The following is a 16,459-nucleotide window of genomic DNA, read 5'->3' on the forward strand; positions in this document are numbered from 1 at the left end:
CTCATATCCAGCGTATGGTCCACTAAGACCCTATGTTCTTATGTTATGTTATGTTCCCATGTTAAGGGTTTTCACTCCGCTCCACAACCATTTCAAAGCCATAAAAGGCAATTGAACAACAAGAGTCCAGTGGCACCTTAAAGACATAAAAAGATAGGGTATGAGCTTTCGTGAGTCAGTGCTCACACACCCTGCCACAATTTTTTTTTGGTCTTTAAGGTGCTACTGGACTCTTGCTGTTTTCTGCTGCTACAGACAGACCAAATACCAAAACGGCTACCCATCTTGATCTACCACCCAAGAAAACATTAAGGTAGAGAAACATGGTAGGAAGGGTTGGTTCTGACATTTGACTATCTTGTCTCTGATTCATTCAGCTACTAGCTAAAGATGCTTCCTCGATGTGCAGATGCTTGCTTGAAAAGGGCATCGGTGACTGCAGGCGACTAGATACAGAACAGACCGGACATTTTCAGAAGGTGGCAGGAGAGAAAAGAGTTGGGTAGCTCCAAGGTAGCAAGAAAGAGCTTTCTGGAACTCCAAGTGAGGTGGGGCAACTAGCACACTTTTGAGACCAGTACCTGCATTCTGCCCCATGCAGAGGTGGAATTCTAGCAGGAGCTCCTTTGCATATTTGGCTACACACACCTGATGTAGCCAATCCTCCAAGAGCATAAGAAAAAGAACCTTGTAAGCTCTTGGAGGATTGGCTACATCAGTAGGTGCAGCCTAATATGCAAAAGAGTTCCTGCTGGAATTCTACCCCTGGCCCCATGACTCAGACAGAGACCACCAGAAACTCCTTGTAGTATCTCCTTATAAGGAAACCAATCCTAGAACATGTTTCCCTGGAACTTCCCACCAATTGGAAATGTGAGGAGAGAAAAACGGCGTCGCTCTTCCTAGAAGATCCAAAGAACTTTCTAGATCTTTTTTAAAAAGTATGAATAGGCTCAGAGAAAATACCAAAAAAGAAGCTCAACTTCAAGTCAAGATTCCTTCCATGTTTAAAACAAGCATGTTTTTCTTTTTCAAATTTAGTTACCAAGATGATTTCAATACTGAGAGGAACGGTAGCTCGTGTAAGGGCATATGCAAAAGAGAGATTTTTAACCCTTTCCTCCCATGCAGCTTTCTAGCCAGGAAAAAAAAAGCCTTCCCAGAACTGCTACTTCCACTGAGGAAGGCATAAAGGTGCTTGTCTACTCCTCCTCCCTCATCTCCAACAGTGGTAAAAACACCTTGCAGCGATTTCTTCTATCAAGAACATAAGAGAAGCCATGTTGGATCAGGCCAATGGCCCATCCAGTCCAATGCTCTGTGTCACACAGTGGCCAAAAAATCCATTTGCCATCAGGAGGTCCATCAGAAGCCCTCACACTGTTCCCCCCACCCGCCCCAAGCAGCAAGAATACAGAGCATCACTTGCCCCAGACAGAGAGTTCCAACAATACGCTGTGGCTAATAGCCACTGATGGACCTCTGCTCCAGATGTTTAGCCAATCCCCTCTTGAAGCTGGCTATGCTTGTAGCTGCCACCGTGTCTTATGGCAGAAAACAACGAGGAAGCAAACTGTTAAAGCTTTTGTCTCTTCTTATGGCACCTAAATTTCCCCAAACGAGAACAAGTAATTTAAAACTAACATGGAAGAAGAAACCGGAATGGACAGTTGAGCCCTCAATGGCAGAACTGAGGTAGAATTCTAGCAGGGGCTCTTTTGCATATTAGGCCTCATCCCCCTGATGTAGCCAATTCTCCAAGAGCTTACAAAAAAGAGCCTCTTGGAGGACTGGTTGTGTGACCTAATGTGCAAAGGAGCTCCTGCTAGAACTCCATCCCTGGGCAGAGCACAACCTTGCCACGTTGGAGATACCCGGGTTCAATTCCCAGCATTCTCCCCCCTCCTATTTATGGGACCTCCAGTAGTAGCTGTAGGGAAAATCTCTTTTTTTGGCAAAGACTTCAGAAAACAGTTGCCAGGCTGCGCTGGCAGTCTTCAGCAAGATGGAAGACAGGTAGCCGTGTTAGTGTGTCCGCAGCAGTAGAAAAGAGCCAGAGTCCAGTGGCACCTTAAAGACCAACACAATCTGTGGCAAATATTGGAAGACCTAAAGAAGTGAGCAGTGACTTACAAATACTCATCCTCTGCCCCAAATTCAGCAAGATGGACTAGTGGGCCATCTCAGGTGTCAACAGCACATCCCCTGCACACTTTCCCCATCAACCGTGAACGGAGTTCATCAGGGCTTTCTTGGTAGCAGGAACTCCTTTGCATATTAGGCCACCCCTCCCTGATATAGCCAATCCTCCAAGAGCGTACAGCAGGGGCGTCAAATTCATGTTATAAGGGCCGAATTTGACATAAATGAAACCGGGCCATATTGGATTGGGCCAGGCCATGTATGTGCCTATTTGTGATCAGGTAGCAGAGATATAAACTTTATCAAGGACACAGAAAAAGACAAATATATTTTTTTTAAACCCTTAAAACATCCTTGAAATATTAGCACTCGCTCTTAAAGGTGCTTTCTTTGGATTTCTCCCATGGGGTCCAGGGAACTGGGCAAAGGAAGCTCTGGCTCTTTCCTTCCTTCCCCAGGGGGCCAGGAGGGGGAGGAGCCTCAGCCAACAGAAGGATGAGAGGCTTGGCTCAGTAGCTCGGCTGTGATTGAGAGAGTCTGGCAAAGCAAGCTCTCCCCCCCTTCTTCCCCAAGGGAGGAGACTCAGCCAATGGAGAAAATACAGGTTTTGCTCTGCAGCTCCTGTGCTATTGAGCAAGCCTGGCAAAGCAAGCTGTGATGCAGAAGGGAGCAAGAGAGAGGGAGAAGAAAGCAGATGACAGCCAGTTGCTCAGGGGCCTGATAGGAGCGCTCCGGGAGCCTGATTTGGCCCCCGGGTCACTTGTTTGACACCCCTGGCTTACAGGACTCTTAGTACGGGGCTTACTGTAAGCTCCAGGTTACATCAAGGTTTTTTGTGGCCTAAAATGCAAAGAAGTTCCTGCTACAAAAGAAGCCACATTTGGTGGCCACTTTTCTCCCTTGTGGAGCTCAAGGTGGCCTACAATATAAATGTTATGGGTGCTTTCAGATACACTAAGTAACACACTTTCAGTACACTTTCAATGCACTTGGCAACTGGATGTTATTGTGTGTAATGACAAAATCCACTAGCAAACGGCTGCACGAGTGGATTGGAACTGCATTATTTAGCATGCGTGAAAGCGCCCTACAGAAAAACACAATTAAAACCAACCATTCTAAAACCCCTTAAAAGTCACTGTTTAGATAACCTGATTTCTTCAGCATTTAGAATCATAGAGTTGGAAGGAACCTCCAGGGTCATCTAGTCATCTGCGTTGGTCATCTGCACAACGCAGGAAACTCGCAAATACCTCCCAGGGGTTATTTCATAGAAAAAGAGGTGCTGGGGCTCATCAGCACAACTTATTTGCATATACCACACATTCCTGACATCACCGGAAGGTGGACTAAATCATATCAGCTCAGCATCAGCCTTAAAATGCTTCTTGAGTTATAATCGCCATAATAAAACCTTACTCCCATCATACCTTTTAAATTACTTTCTCCTACGTGGCCCCAGTGGCATGAGGAAGATTTCCATCTGTCTGTTTTATATGTTTTGGTTATTTTCCCATTTTTTTAATGGGGAAAATATTAGAAAGCTTGTCAGATCTTAGGAGTTCAGCAAAATTCTTGCAGGGGGTTTGAACAATGGAGCCCAGAAGCAAGTATTTGGAGGGCGGGGGGGTAAGAAAGAAAGAGCACAATAAAATTTACAGGTTCCAGAGCTCCACTCCTGTGAACTTCTGCCCCGAATGAGGCCTACCTCCCCCACATTCATACACCCTCAGTGACCCCTGATCCATGCCCAGAAGATGGCAAAACCCTCCAGAATCTCTTACCAATCTGGCCTGGAGAAAAACAGCTTACTGACCCCCAAGTGGCAACCAGCATTTCTCTGGGTGTGTAAGAAAAGGCCACGAGAACTAAGCACTGATGCAACGCTTCCCGCCCTCCTTCCCATCCAAATAATTTTACTGTTATTGTAAATATAATCCGAGGGGAAAAGGAAAAAGGAGGGCGGGAAAGGAAAAGGGGGAAGGAGGGATGAGAAGATACAATATATTTCTTAAAACAATAAGTGTCTTCACTCTTTTTTGATCCGTAGGTGGTAAACTTCTAAACTGGGTATAAGGATAACATTTCAACACCTTAGTCTATGAAAAAGTCATAGAATCATAGAGTTGGAAAGGACCTCCAGGGTCATCTAGTCCAACCCCCTGCACAATGCAGAAAACTCACAAATCCCTCCCCCTAAATTCACAGAATCAGCACTGCTGTCAGATGGCCATCTAACCTCTGTTTAAAAACCTCCAAGGAAGGAGAGCCCACCACCTCCCGAGAAAGCCTGTTCCACTGAGGAACCTCTGTAACTATCAGGAAGTTCTTCCTAATGTTGAGCAGGAAAATCTTTTGATTTAATTTCAACCCGTTGATTCTGGTCCTACCTTCTGGGGCCACAGAAAACAATTCCACACCATCCTCTATAAGACAGCCCTTCAAGTACTTGAAGATGGTGATCCTATCACCTCTCAGCTGTCTCCTCTCCCCATTTTCATTACTTCATAGAAAGGAGTCCAATCTCTCCAGCACTTGGGTTTATCATTTAAAATGTCTGTCGATATGTCCGTTTCAGCTGTTTCTCATATTTTCCCATGATCTGCCTAAGTTCATAGAATCAGCACTGCTGTCAGATGACCATCTAGCCTCTATTTAAAAACCTCCAAGGAAGGAGAACCCACCACCTCCCTAGGAAGCTTGTTCCACTGAAGAACCGCTCTGTCCGGAATTTGTGTCAGAACCGGCAATTCTGTGCTACCACCCAACCAGAAGCAGAGAAGAGAAGTTCAGTGACGGAACTTCAGCCCACACACAGAGCTCCTTACCTTGCCGTCTGCTCCCACCTCAACTCCTTCCATTCCCAGCACCATCTCTGAAGACACGGAAACTCCGCCGGAAGGATGCCGCTGCTTTTGTCCCTCTATTTTCAGCTCACTGTGAAGCACAAAGTTGGTAAGACCGGAATTAAAGCAGCTTCTTTTGCTTCGACTCTGCAGCGTTAAAACAAGAATGCACAACTCCAGCCCCCCCCCTCAAACAAACAAACAAACTCCCACAGTTACCAAAAGATTAGAAGGGCAAGTCCTACAGCTTCCTTGCTCCTCTAAAGATTTATTTGACAAAACCCAAGAGAGAAAGACCTCTAGAACCGGCACAGATGTCATGTCTTCCTTTAAAACAAAATCATTTCTCTACAGGATGGTTCACGCTTTATTTGCATACACTAGAGTGAACGTGCGCACACACATACACACAAAGTACAATTCCACACATACACACATACAAAGTACAATTTTAAAGGTATTCAATGATCAACCCCATGACAGCATTGCAATTAATTATCCATCCACTTCCTTACTGACTAGTTTGCCTGAGTGGCCTCCTGTAACTGTGTGTGAAAGAAAATCCCTCATTTCCTCAATGAAGAGTAAACTTCCAGGTGAAAATTTTATTCCACCAGATATGCTTAAGACTTTTCAAGACGGTGGGCACCTGTTTTAGCCACTCTCTTCACTAACATTGACAGGACTAGCAGATTTCCTAAAGAATGGACCTCCTCTAATTTGGTCCCGATTTATAAGAAAGATGATCGTACCAACCCTGCAAACTATAGGCCAATAAGCTTGTTGGATGTGGCTGGGAAATTGTATGCTAGACATCTTCTATCTAAATTGGAAATATGGATATCTGAGAATAATTTGAAAGTACCACATCAAACAGGATTCAGGCATGATCACTCCACTCTTGACCACTGTCTATTTACTGCAGCATCTTATTAGTAAATATACAATCCGTCCTTTCAAAAAATTATATGTGGCATATGTGGATCTTAAAGCCGCATTTGATGTGATCTCAAGGAACCACCTATGGACGAAACTGAGTAATATGAATATTGACCATAGGCTGCTTGAACACATTAAAGGTCTTTATTCTGATACAAGTATGAAGATTCGACTTGACCCTCATGGTAAATTGTCCAACCCAGTTAAAACAACAAATGGAGTTCGACAGGGGTGCATTTTGACCCCACTTCTTTTTAATTTATACCTGAATGATTTAGTAAGCTATCTTCGACTTGACTCTCATGGTAAATTGCCTAACCCAATTAAAACAACAAATGGAGTCCGACAGGGGTGTATTTTGACCCCACTTCTTTTTCATTTATACCTGAATGATATAGTAGGCTATCTAGCAGGTCCACAGTTTTTCCCAGTTAGAGGAGGAAAATTTATTTCTACCTTACTTTATGCAGACGACACCTTGTTAATTTCTCATACCCAAATTGGCCTTAGAAGATTATTGAGACATTTTAGCCGATATTGCAAAGACAATCTATTACATGTAAACTATGATAAAACCAAGATTATGGGCTAGAAGATCCCATTACTATAAGTGGATGAGAAACCACTAGAACAGGTTCCCTTTTTTAAATATTTAGGTGTGATGTTCCATCAATCAGCCTCTTGGGTCTCTCATATTGAATACGCTAAGCGTAATCTCGAAGAAGCTGCTGTGGGGCTATTGCGAATTTATAGGAGAAGAGGTGGATGCTTGATACGTCCAGCTGTAGAAATCTACAAAATGCAGTTATTACCCCAGCTTCTGTATGGAGCGCCAGGATGGGCTTCTGGAAATTGTCATACTTTAGAAATTTCCCAAAATAAATTTACACGCAGGCTTCTTGCTGTCCCACCTTCAACACCTTCTGCAATTACTAGAATAGAATTATCTTTATCTCAGATAACAAACTTAGTTCATAAAATAACTATCAATTTTTGGTTGAAGATTATTTTTCATATGGCTTCTGAATTACTTACTTTGGCATATGGGAAAATGAAGGATAGGTCTCGGTGCGGTTTTGTTTTGAGAATAATGACCAAGCTTGGCTTCTCGGTTGATTAACTGAGATCCCTTGGTTTTTACAATGCCAAATCTCTTGTTAAGCAAAGATTGTTGGACCAGTGTATTCAAGCTGACATGGGACTATTAGGCAAACTGAGAATTCCTGTGATTTATAGACAGTTATCACCCTCACCTCTGGTATCTTCTTCATATTTTGTTAATCTAATTTATTTCAAGTATCGAAAAGCTTTTACTAGGGCCTGTTTTGATATCTTACCATTATTGGCCAATGAAGGTCGTTTTAAGCGGATACCTTATGAGAAAAGAGTTTGCCCCTGTGATCAAATGTCTACTGAAGACCTATCTCATGTCATATTTTATTGTGTAAAACATGAGACAGGACGAAATAGGTTTTTGTGTACCATTTTATCTCACCTTCTTGGAAGGTCGAACCAAGAAAAATTAGTATTCCTACTGTCAGATAGAGATAAATATATTAGTTTCCAAGTGGAAAAGTTTATGGCTGCCATAATAGATACAAAAATGAGTAAAGAGATATATTAACTACTCTCCTTTTTACTACTGTGAATTGTTTTCTTAGGATGTCATTGGATAAATTTTATTCAGCCCAAGTTTTATCATGATTTATATAATTCTATTGTTGTATTGAATGTTTTATTTTTTTGTCTGGTTGTCGGTTGCTATGGCATTTTGTTGCTAATGCAATAAAGATTAGAAAATAGAAATTCTGGTCAGCGGTTCCCATGACTGGTTACATCTTCTGAGCAAACTATGTGTCCGCCTTATAAACTGATACTTGGTGCCAGCGGGTTTCTTGGGGAGCAAACAGAAAGATTAAATTTTTACAGGAAAATACAAGCATTTTATCCAGCTATGGGAGTCTTTTTGCCAGGGGTAGAATTCTAGCAGCAGCTCCTTTGCATATTAGGCCACACACCCCTTATGTAGCCAATCCTCCAGGAGCTTACAAGGCTCTTTTTTGTAAGCTCCTGGAGGATTGGCTACATCAGGGGTGTGTGGCCTAATATGCAAAGGAGCTCCTCCTAGAATTCCACCCCTGCTGATGGCAAAGAATTCCCTATACCTAGAAACAAGATCTACAAGAAGAAGAATGGTAGGTTTTTGTACTCCATCTCTCTCTACCGTTAAAGCGTCTCAAAGGCAGCTTACAATCGCCTTCCCCTCCTTTTCCCACAACAGGCATCTAGTGAGGCAGTTGGGACTGAGAGAGCTCTGAGAGAACTGTGACTGGCCCAAGGGCACCCAGCAGGCTTCATGTGGAGAAGTGGGGAATCAAACTCGGTTCTCCAGTTTAGAGCCCCCTGCCCCATGCTTAACCATTACACCACGCTGGCTCCATTCTCCATGCCTCAAAAAGGGAAAAATTTTCTAGCATTTACTAGTCTGTATGGGGTTTTCAAGTCCAGTATGAGTTGGGCAGCTATATACACAGATCTAGTTTGGTGTAGTGGTTAAGTGTGCAGACTCTCTTCTGGGAGAACTGGGTTTGATTCCCCACTTCTCCACTTGCAGCTGCTGGATTGGCCTTGGGTTAGTCATAGCTCTCACAGAGCTGTCCTTGAAAGGGCAGCTTCTGTGAGAGCTCTCTCAGCCCCACCTACCTCACAGGCAATGTTCCCTCTAAGCTGCAGAGTCTTGTGAGCAAAAAATCTACTTTGTGAACTTTGTCTTCCATGGCGACACTAGGACTCTCCCAAGTAGTTATGACACCCACTCACCAGGCCGGTCACATGTTGGACTTGATCTTCGCGTCGGGAGTTTTAGTGAACGATCTTGCTTCTATAGCAGTGCCATGGTCGGATCACTATGCCCTCAAGGCTCGTGTGGACGTCCCACCCCAACCCCGTTTGGGCGGCGAGCTTATTTTAGCTCGCCCGCGGAGCCTGATGGACCCGGAACGGTTCCTGACGGCTCTGCGGGATCCCTGGCCCCCTGGCGATTCCCTCGATGACCTGGTGGAGTCTTGGAATAATAGGCTCACCGGGGCCATCGATGAGATCGCGCCTAGGCGTCCTCTGCGCCCTCGTTCAAGGCCGACACCCTGGTATAACCAGGGGTTGCGGCGGTTGAAACGAGGACTCAGACGACTAGAGAGGCAATGGCGGCGTACCCGAGATGAAGCGACTCGAACATCTTATAGAGAGGTTATGAAGTCCTATGAGATGGCAGTCAAGGCCGCAAAGAAAACTTACTTTGCGGCAGAGATTGCGTCCGCAATTTCGCGCCCGGCACAACTGTTCAATACAATTCGGACCCTTACAACGCTGCCACAGGGCAGACCAAATTTTAATGAATTGGAAATTGGCTGTGAGGCTTTTGCGGATTTTTTTGCGGATAAAATCGCATCGCTCCGTTCCGACTTCCCTGCCACATTAGATACAGTTAGTGAACCTGAGGCTCCGTGCCTGTCTTCGGATTGTGTCCTGGACGGCTTCGGCGCGCTCAGCCTGGAAGAAGTTGACAGGATCCTCCTATCTGCACGCCCAACAACTTGTAAATTGGACCCATGCCCCTCCTGGCTTATTAAGACCTGCCAGAGGGAGCTAAGATATCCTATACGGGATATCATAAATAGATCCCTATTGGAGGGACATTTTCCATCAGCGCTCAAAGAGGCGGTGGTCCGTCCCCTCTTGAAGAAAACAACGTTAGATCCGACCGAATTGGCACACTATCGGCCGGTATCGAATTTGCCCTTTTTGGGCAAACTTATAGAGAGGGCAGCGGCGTTGCAGCTACAGAGCTTCCTGGAGGATGCTTCTGTCCTTGACCCCTACCAGTCTGGTTTCCGCCCGGGCCACGGGACGGAGACGGTGCTGGTCGCCCTGGTAGATGACCTTCGGCGACATCTGGATCAAGGCGGCTCGGCGGTGCTGATGTTGCTGGACCTATCGGCAGCGTTCGATATGGTCGACCATCGGCTTCTGGCGTGCCGCCTTGCCGACGCAGGGATTCAGGGGTTGGCCTTGCAATGGCTTTCCTCTTTCCTTGACGGTCGGGGACAAAGGGTGGCGATTGGGGAGGAACTGTCCCGGAGACACACGCTTGATTGTGGGGTGCCTCAAGGGGCGGTGCTCTCCCCGATGTTATTTAACATCTATATGCGCCCCCTTGCCCAGATGGCCCGGGGGTATGGGCTGGGTTGCCATCAATATGCTGATGACACCCAGTCTATCTGCTTATGGACGGCCGGCCCGCCTGCGCCCCAGAAAATCTGGACCGGGCGTTACAGGCAGTGGCTAGGTGGCTTAGGCTGAGTGGGCTGAAGCTGAACCCGGCGAAGACAGAGGTCCTTTGCTTGGGTCGCTGCGGCCCGGGAAGGGAACTCCCCCTGCCAGTTTTTGACGGCGCTCCATTAACAGCGTCGGGCAGGGTTAAGAGCCTGGGGGTGCTGTTGGAGCCTTCATTGACGATGGAGGCTCAGATAGCAGCCACTGCCAAGTCCGCTTTTTTTCATCTTAGGCGGGCGAGGCAGTTGGCCCCCTTCCTGGAACGTGACGACCTGGCAACAGTGATTCATGCTACGGTCACCTCGAGGCTGGACTACTGTAATGCCCTCTACATGGGGCTACCCTTGTGCCGGACCCGGAAACTGCAGTTAGTGCAGAACGCTGCTGCCCGGCTGTTATTAGGGCTCCCAAGATGGGAGCACATTCGGCCGGGGCTCCGGGATCTGCACTGGCTGCCAGTAATATTCCGAGTCCGGTACAAGGTGTTGGTCATTACCTTTAAAGCCCTATATGGCCTAGGACCTGCCTACCTTAGGGACCGTCTCTCCCCACACGTTCCCCAGAGAGTACTACGCTCAGGTTCACAAAACCTGTTGGTAGTCCCCGGGCCAAAGGAGGCCCGTCTAAAATCCACCAGGGATCGGGCCTACTCAATAACGGCACCTTATTGGTGGAACCAGCTGCCGGAGGAGGTGCGGGCCCTGCGGGATCTAGGGCAATTCCGCAGGGCCTGTAAGACAGTCCTCTTCTGGCAGGCCTATGATATTAGCTGACAATGTAAAACATCTTGGATGGAACAAAATGTATCTATAGGCCGCCGGTTTTATTCTATCTTGTTTTTTTACTAATTTATGGTTTAACTGTATTTTTAAATGTTTTAAACTGAAGCTGTTTTAGTTATTATGTTGTAAGCCGCCCTGAGACACTTAGGTGAGAAGGGCGGGGTATAAATCTTAATATAAATAAATAAATAAATAAACTACTGGTCTTAAAGTTGTGAGCTACTGGTCTTAAAGTTGTGAGGTACTGCATAAATGATTGTGCTCTGGGGTCATTTTCCTGAGCTAAGACAAAAATGTGTGAGCTGGAGGCTAAAAATCTGTGAGCTAGCTCATGCAAACTCAGCTTAGAGGGAACACTGCTCACAGGGTATCTGTTGTGGGGGAAGAAGATAAAGGAGATTGTACGCTGCTCTGAGACTCTGATTCAGAGAAAACTGTGGGGTATAAATCTATGGTGTTCTTCTTACAAATCTGCTTCTTTGTCAATCATGTATCAGTGACCCAAACATTCATGACCCTGAAAGAAAGCTTTTAGCTCTAAGACGTCAGAGACATCAAAAATATACTGCTTCTCAAGAAAAAGCTGTATATGTGTTCAAATCATCACTAGACCAATTCAACAAGTACAAATGTTGGCTATGAATGTCAACTAAATGCTGACCGGAACATGGACTTATACCACTCAATTGGGATTTTGCCAGCCAACACCTCTCCCTGCTTCAAGTCCCCCCCCCTTTAAACAAAGGCAGTTTTTAGCAGAGCTGTGCTCTTTCAAAGCGACTTCACAATTTTCCCAGGGAGCCTGAAAGAAGTTTCCCATCGTCTATTTATAGAGCACACATCTGCATGTGGATTTCCATCATGAAAATATCCGCTTCCTTCTTCGCTGTGTTGGGAGAAGGGGCTTGGCCAGTCACTCAAACACATTTCCTGCTGCAGATGCACTAAAAAGATTAGGAATACAAAGGGTCGCCATCCTCAAGGTGGTGGCTGGAGATCTGCTGTTACAAGGGATCTCCAAGAGCCAGTTCCCCTGGAGAAAATGGCTGCTTTGGAAGGTGGGATCTATGGCATTATATCCCGTTGAAGTCCCTCCCTTCCCCAAACTCTGCTCTCCTCAGCCTCCACCCCCAAACCTCCAGGTATTGAACATATGAAGCTGCCTTATACTGAATCAGATCCTCGGTCTATTAAAGTAGGTATTGTCTACTCAGATGGCAGCGGCTCTCCAGGGTCTCCAGCTGAGGTTTTTCACACCCACTTGCCTGGACCCTTTTTAGTTGGAGATGCCGGGGATTGAACCTGGGACCTTCTGTTTACCAAGCAGATGCTCTATCACTGAGCCATCGTCCCTCCCAACCTGGACCTGGCAACCCCAGGAATACAGCCACTGGTTTAAGGAGTAACATGCGGTTTTTATCATTTATATCATAAGTTGTTAGCTGGCTTGGTGGCCATTGTGAGGGCAGGATGTAAACTGTGTAAATAAAATAAATAGAACAATAAAGAAGTGGCTGGTAAATGAATCTCCACTTAGCTCCTCTCCCCCTGACCTTTTAAGACTTGGTTCATATTTGCAACATAGAAGGTTAAACCACTTCAGATTGTAGGCAGGGGAAGAATCTGATTTAGCACTCCCCAAGGAAAGACTCCCTAAACCAGGGGTGTCAAACATGTGGCCCGTGTCAGGCCCCTGGAGGGCTCCTACCAGGCCCACGAGCAACTCACTGTTATCTTTTTCCTTCTCCCTCTCTTGCTTCCTTCTGTATCACAGCTTGCTTTGCCAGCCATGCTTAATCAAGCTACAGAGCAAAGCCTCTATTTTCTCTATTGGCTGACCAGCACATGAAGCAAAAGCTCACAATGCCCAGCCATTTTCATGTTTTCCTCTGGGTCTTAGGCTCAAAGCATTGACCGTGAGATTTCTGTCATGAATGTCAGTGAATCAAAAGTTGGTTTGCAACTTACAGATACACACCTGAACAACACCTGAACAGCCTACTCAAGATTGCTACAGCACAGACATAGTCTCCAGATTTTGATGTTATACTTCAGAGCAAGACGTGTCAGCTAGCAGAGACTGTTAAATAAACCAAATATTGCAAGAGTGCTAATCTTTTGAGCATGTTTTAAGCTTTTTAAAAAAATCTTTGTGTTTGTCTGTGTCCTTTATAAAGTTTATATCTCTGCTACCTGGCATTACGTTTTAATTACACATATGGTCCACCCCGACAGATGAGTTTGACACTCCTGCCCTAAATTATCACATCCAAGGGAAAAAAGGCCATAGTTTAGTCCTGGGCATGTGGTGCTAGTTTTCATTTACAATAACCCCCTCACCTGCAGCCTGACATGGTAGAGTCCATTCTTCCATTGTTTTCCATGGTCAGTTCTTATCAAGCACAGCTGTAACTAAAGTACAGTTTTAACCATCACCGATATTCCAGAGAATTTCAATGTATTCTGGCCCCAATTCTGCTCCAGAAGTAGGTGATATTGGATTTATGTTCCACGCTTCGCTCTGAATCTCAGAGCAGCTCACAATCTTCTTTATCTTCCTCTCCCACAACAGACACCCTCAGAGGTGAGTGGGGCTGAGAGAGCTCTCACAGAAGTTGCCCTTTCAAGGACAGCTCTGTGAGAGCAATGGCTGACCCAAGGCCATTCCAACAGGTGCAAGCGGAGGAGTGGGGAATCAAACCCGGCTCTCCCAGATAAGAGTCCACGCACTTAACCACTAAACCAGGGGTTGGCCAAACTTGCTTAGCATAAGAGCCACGTAGAATAAATGTCAGATGTTTGAGAGCCGCAAGAAATGAATGTCAGATGTTTGAGAGAAGAGATGAAGAAGATATTGGATTTATATCCCGCCCTCCACTCCGAAGAGTCTCAGAGCGGCTCACAATCTCTTTTACCTTCCTCCCCCACAACAGACACCCTGTGAGGTAGGTGGGGCTGGAGAGGGCTCTCACAGCAGCTGCCCTTTCAAGGACAACCTCTGCCAGAGCTATGGCTGACCCAAGGCCATGCCAGCAGGTGCAAGTGGAGGAGTGGGGAATCAAACCCGGCTCTCCCAGATAAGAGTCCGCACACTTCACCACTACACCAAACTGGCTCTCCGGAAGGAAGGAAAATAGATGATGGGAAGGAGAGGTAGAAAAACTTTAAATGCATTCTCCAAGTTACTGGCTGGTTTGGCTTGGAGAAGTGATTTAAGGAGACAAATGCCTTCTCCAAGCCAGTCGATGGGGTGGGAAGGGGCTTCAAGAGCCACACATGTGAAAGAGCCACATGTGGCTCCTGAGCCACAGTTTGTTCACCCCTGCCCCAAACCAAACTGACTCTAGCTGTGTGTCAGAGGGGTAGCGCACAGGTAGCTGTTCCAAGATCGCACAGAGCTGTGCACAATGGTATCAGGCAGTTGCATTACAGTCTGGTGGGGCTGTTTCACACAGAAGGCTTCTGTCGTGCAGAGCTTCCTTTTGCCAGACTGATGCAAATGCATTTAAATTCCCATTAAGAATGCTGAACATAATAACAGGACAAGTGTGTTGGATCAGATGAAAGGATTCAGTTTGCTCTGGGAGGCCCACAAGTCAGGCAGGGAAGACAAAGACTTTCTTAGTTGTTGTCTCCATCCCGCATCCCACCACCGCAGTGGTATTCAGATAGTTTACTGCCTCTGATAGCGAAGGTTTCTTTCGGTCCTCTGTGGCAGCGGTTCCCAGCCTTTTTGGCATCAGGGACCGATTTTGTGGAAGACAATTTTTCCACGGACCGGGGGTGGGGTGTGTTGGTTTTTGGATGATACAATTGCACACTTTATTTCTATTAGATAGATCCAAGTAGTCAGCCATATTGGTCTGAAGTAGTAGAACAAAATAGGAGTCAAGTTGTACCTTTAAGACCAACTTAGTTTTATTTAGAACGTAAGTTTCGTGTGCTCTCTAAGCACACTTCATCAGACGAGGAATCCGGTCTGATGAAATGTGCTTAGAGAGCACACAAAGCTTACATTCTAAATAAAACTAAGTTGGTCTTAAAGGTGCCACATGACTCCTATTTTGTTTTATTTTTATTAGTTTGGTGTAACGGTTAAGTGTGTGGACTCCTATCTGGAAGAACCGGGCTTGATTCCCTACTCCTCCACCTGCAGCTGCTGGGAAGGCCTTGGGTTAGCCATGGCTCTCGCAGAGCTGTCCTTGAAAGGGCAGCTGCTGGGGAGAGCTCTCTCAGCCCCATCCACCTCACAGGGTGTCTGTTGTGGGGGAGAAAGGGAAAGGAGATTGTAGGCCGCTCTCTGTCCTTGAAAGGGCAGCTGCTGGGAGAGCACTCTCCAGCCCCACCCACCTCACAGGGTGTCTGTTGTGGAGGAGGAAGGGAAAGGAGATTGTAGGCTGCTCTCTGTCCTTGAAAGGGCAGCTGCTGGGAGAGCCCTCTCCAGCCCCACCCACCTCACAGGGTGTCTGTTGTGGGGGAGGAAGGGAAAGGAGATTGTAGGCTGCTCTCTGTCCTTGAAAGGGCAGCTGCTGGGAGAGCCCTCTCCAGCCCCACCCACCTCACAGGGTGTCTGTTGTGGAGGAGGAGGGGAAAGGAGATTGTGAGCCGCTCTGAGACTCTTCGGAGTAGAGGGCAGGATATAAATCCAATGTCTTCTTCTTTCTCTTAATTATACAACTTAGGACCCAGTTGCTAACAGGCCATGGACTGGAATTGGTCCACAGCCTGAGGGTTGGGAACCCCTGTTCTATGGCTAGTAGCCATTGGTGGAGCTCTTCAGGAAGGACAAAAGGAAAGACTAATTTACATAAAGAATGATTAAAATGTGGAATTCTCTACCAGAGGATGCTGTGAAGGCCAGAGGCACAAACAGCTTTAAAGGGGATTAGGCAAGTTCATGGAGGATAGCCCTATTAGTGGCTTCAAGCCACGGTGACTGAGAGGAACCTTCAACAATCAAAGGCACTAAGCCTGTGAATTCCAAAGCCAGGAGGCAAAATTAGGGGAAGGCCTCGGCCTCTACTGCTGGCTCTTCAGAGGAACTGCTTGGCCCCTGTGTGAGACAGGATGCTGGACAACCTGAACCACTGGTCTGATCCAGCAGGGCTCTTCTGATGTTCTTATGAAGGCCTCAGCCTCTCTGCCCTGTTGTTGGCTCTTCAGAGGAACTGGTTGGCTACTGTGTGAGGCAGGATGCTTGATTAGATGGACCCTCACTGGTCAGATCCAGCAGGGCTCTTCTGGTGTTCTTACGAAGGCTTCAGCCTCTATGCCCTGTTGTTGACCCTCCAGAGGAACTGGATGGCCACTGTGTGAGGCAGAATGCTGGACTAGATGGGCCACTGGTCTGATCTAGCAGGGGCTCTTCTTATGTTCCTCCATGAATCTGTCTAATGTTATTCTAAAGTCATCTATGCT

General features: G+C 46.4%; 1 protein-coding gene across 1 annotated transcript in view; it reads right to left on the bottom strand.

The window, feature by feature from the left end:
* CABLES2 (Cdk5 and Abl enzyme substrate 2) overlaps positions 1 to 16,459 on the bottom strand; it is a 108,846-nt gene that overhangs the window by 20,113 nt on the left and 72,274 nt on the right. Inside the window, exon 4 of the mRNA XM_060232935.1 lies at positions 4,971 to 5,079. Coding sequence (XP_060088918.1) covers positions 4,971 to 5,079 — 109 coding nt within the window. The remainder of the gene's footprint in view (positions 1 to 4,970; positions 5,080 to 16,459) is intronic.

This window comes from Heteronotia binoei, chromosome 2, assembly GCF_032191835.1.
Source record: "Heteronotia binoei isolate CCM8104 ecotype False Entrance Well chromosome 2, APGP_CSIRO_Hbin_v1, whole genome shotgun sequence".
Classification (NCBI taxonomy): domain Eukaryota; kingdom Metazoa; phylum Chordata; class Lepidosauria; order Squamata; family Gekkonidae; genus Heteronotia; species Heteronotia binoei.